The 2,912-nt window shown below is 37.4% G+C and overlaps 1 protein-coding gene across 1 annotated transcript; it reads left to right on the forward strand.

The window, feature by feature from the left end:
* Positions 1–437: 437 nt before the first annotated feature.
* LOC120769554 lies at positions 438–1,416 on the forward strand. The gene is made up of 3 exons (XM_040096601.1): positions 438–639; positions 703–1,282; positions 1,335–1,416. The coding sequence occupies exons 1-3, from the start codon at positions 471–473 to the stop codon at positions 1,414–1,416; spliced, it is 831 nt and encodes a 276-aa protein (XP_039952535.1). The 5' UTR covers positions 438–470.
* The last annotated feature ends 1,496 nt before the right edge of the window (positions 1,417–2,912 follow it).

Raw genomic sequence — 2,912 nt, forward strand, 5'->3', positions numbered from 1 at the left:
AGTTACTATAAACAACACAAAAAGCTCTCGTATGTCAAAACATTCTTAGTATGAATAATGCCAAAATTGTCAAACTTCACGATAGAGTTGTGAGTTGCCAGATAGCAACACTAGGGTTGCTAAATCCCGAAATAGAAAAGGCAACCTAAAAAAATGTATAATACCGCAGTTGCAAGAGCTTTAAGATCTTTTGGTAAACTTGAAACACCATGATTCCACAAAGCGGATTCAGTTTCAACGAAAAATTTCTAGGTTCTCGAAAATAGTTTTAATGATATATTTTGTACTACCCTGTATTATGGTTGCTCTAGAAAATAGTACCTTGAAATTTCAATTTGTATGGTAAATGATTGCACCAGATTGCAAAACTCACCAATACGATCAGTAATAGCTTTAGTGTAGTTCATAAAAGGTCTATTCGAGACTTTTATCAAATAAGCTAAAAATAAACACTTTCTTTATTAAAAAAAATGTGCGAAAAGTTCATAAAATATCTTTTATTCTTCATTGTAACGGTGCAAATAACAGTATGGATTGTAGTAACGAGAATTATGTTAAGAAATGACAATTCGAAGAAAACAGCTGATTTGGAAGAACTATCGCATGAAAATGAAACGCAGCAGATTGAAACGCTAAAAGGTCAATTTAATCAAAACTTATAAAAAGTAAAAAAAAAATCTAACTATAACCTTCTCTCTACAGCCCTCTCCTACGAGCAATCCATTATTATGGTGCGTCATTTCCTGGCGGGCGCAGGCGGCTACATCGCCTTGACTTACAATGTCTTCGGACACATAATTGAGCACCCGCACTCCGCGCTTGTGACCTTTCCCTATTACGATGTCTTCGAGGCTCTTGACGACTATCAGCCTTGGCTGCGCGTCTTCTTGCTACGCACTACCGATCAAACCAAGCCCCAAACTTGGCAGCAACACTTGCATGGATTCGAGTGGGGCGGCCAATATTTCATTGGTTTAGAGTTACTGCATTTTATAGTTAATCTACAAAGCGTAAAACTTTTGGCGCTGTTTCAGGACGAAGGCAATGCGGAGTATTTGCGTTATGCCATTTACGATGATTTTAGAATGGGGAACGTAACGGAGGCATATCGCATTAAAAAGTTGGGCATGTTCGTGGGTAATACCGAAAATTGGTTTAGTGCTTATCGCGATAAAGCTTATGTTGGCTTTAATGTAAGTGATGGTGAGGAGCGGCAGCGTTATGAAGATCGCTGTCCGATGTTGGCGTTGCAGGGTTGGTGGGGTGGTGCGAACATATACTGGTGAGTTGTGGTTTCTAGCATGAAAATATGCTGTATGGTTTTTCTGTTCCAGCAAATTACCGTTATCATTTCGTGGTTCCTTAGAGCTCTATATTCGACCGCTTGACAGCGCATTTGAATTGATGGAGGTGTGAATTCCAAATATCCATGGTTTAGACAGAAGATTTGCAAATATTAAAATTCTTTATTGAAAGACGAGTAATTTATTTAACAAAGTAGGTAATACTAACTCTCGTTATAGAAGCAACTGATTCACAAGTGACAACTGGAGTAATTGGAATAGTTTGGAGTCTGATACTCTATACGAGTATCTAATTCAATTTTACCCGGGGAAAGGTTAGATTTTTTTGAGATACTTTCCTGATTCCCTATAAACGAAGAACTTTCGACTTTTTTATGATTCTGCTGTTGCTTTGGAATGTTCTTAGCTTTTCTTCAGACTATACGCGACGAAAATATAAATATAATAGGTCTCTCAAGCGATTGTCAACTAAAAAATAAATAACAGAACAAATATTTAGCGATCAAAACATAGCACAGCTGGACTGTCTGATGATTGGACAAGACTGACCGATAATTCAGAATTCCAACGGTACCAAAGAACTTAGAATATAACACTTCAGACCTAAAACATATTAACATTTGGCAATGCAAAGATCTTCAAGGTCCTTCTGCTGAATCAATTTCTGATTCGACAAAAATGGAAAAGGATGTGGTGGCGTACACTAAGAAGGATTTTAAGTCCAAATCATACACACAACACAAAGGTGTAATGACTGATTCTTTTAAAGCTTTTGCAATAGTTCGCTTACATCGCGGCGAAGAAAGCATAATTTGGTAACTCTCATCTTTTTACGCTTTACCAAGCAACAGTCGCCATTTCTTTAGAGAGGAGCCTGGAAAGCAAAGCATTTATAACTGACGTGCCCGTAAGAGGTTATTTACCTTGTGAGCTTGGAAAAGTTCGAGTACCACGGACGTCGAAAAGTGTACCAAGTAGGAAAATATTTTCAGTTTGCGTTTTAGATTTTATTTACGTCTACACTTCCACTATGAGTACGAGTCGCTTTCGATCTGTCGCCACGTATGTACTGCCTTCTTCTTCTTTACTTGGACCAGAAAAACAATTGTAATGCTTCAGCAAACTTCAGAAAAACCAGAAGGCCGACAAGGTACAAATACCCTCTTTGGGCCATTAGATATTTAGTTAACTTTGCGAGCAAAAATAATTTGATTAAGGACCTTTTTTACGATAATACATCTTTAATAACGATTTTTTTGGATACAATTTTTTACTATTTAGCTTTATCTTCAAAATGGGCCTCAGTATCGGGGCCTTTGTTCAACCAAGATTTCCTTAAGGGAACAGAAGGAAGTCGCTGAGAGTAGGAACGATAAAACTGGTAAGTATGTACCGGATAAAAGAGCACAGAGAGAAAAAGGATCGTAAACCGAAGAACTTGAGGGCACACCCAGGATGAAATTAAAGAAATAAATAGATTTCTTATAACGGCCGATCCAAGTAGATGTACTTTATTCTATAGCCTTTTTTTAATTGACCACGGGTGAGTCGTGTCAACCTGTCATGCTATTATTGTTTAGTATTGTTTGACATTTCATCATGGAAAGA

Source organism: Bactrocera tryoni, chromosome 2 (assembly GCF_016617805.1).
Source record: "Bactrocera tryoni isolate S06 chromosome 2, CSIRO_BtryS06_freeze2, whole genome shotgun sequence".
Classification (NCBI taxonomy): domain Eukaryota; kingdom Metazoa; phylum Arthropoda; class Insecta; order Diptera; family Tephritidae; genus Bactrocera; species Bactrocera tryoni.

Bases quoted from the DNA above. Each gene is read 5' to 3' on its own strand.
- LOC120769554 (XM_040096601.1), top strand. From the start codon at position 471: ATGTGCGAAAAGTTCATAAAATATCTTTTATTCTTCATTGTAACGGTG. The intron at 640-702 runs GTCAATTTAATC...TTCTCTCTACAG, and splicing joins GCAGATTGAAACGCTAAAAG to CCCTCTCCTACGAGCAATCC. The intron at 1,283-1,334 runs GTGAGTTGTGGT...TTTCTGTTCCAG, and splicing joins GGTGGTGCGAACATATACTG to CAAATTACCGTTATCATTTC.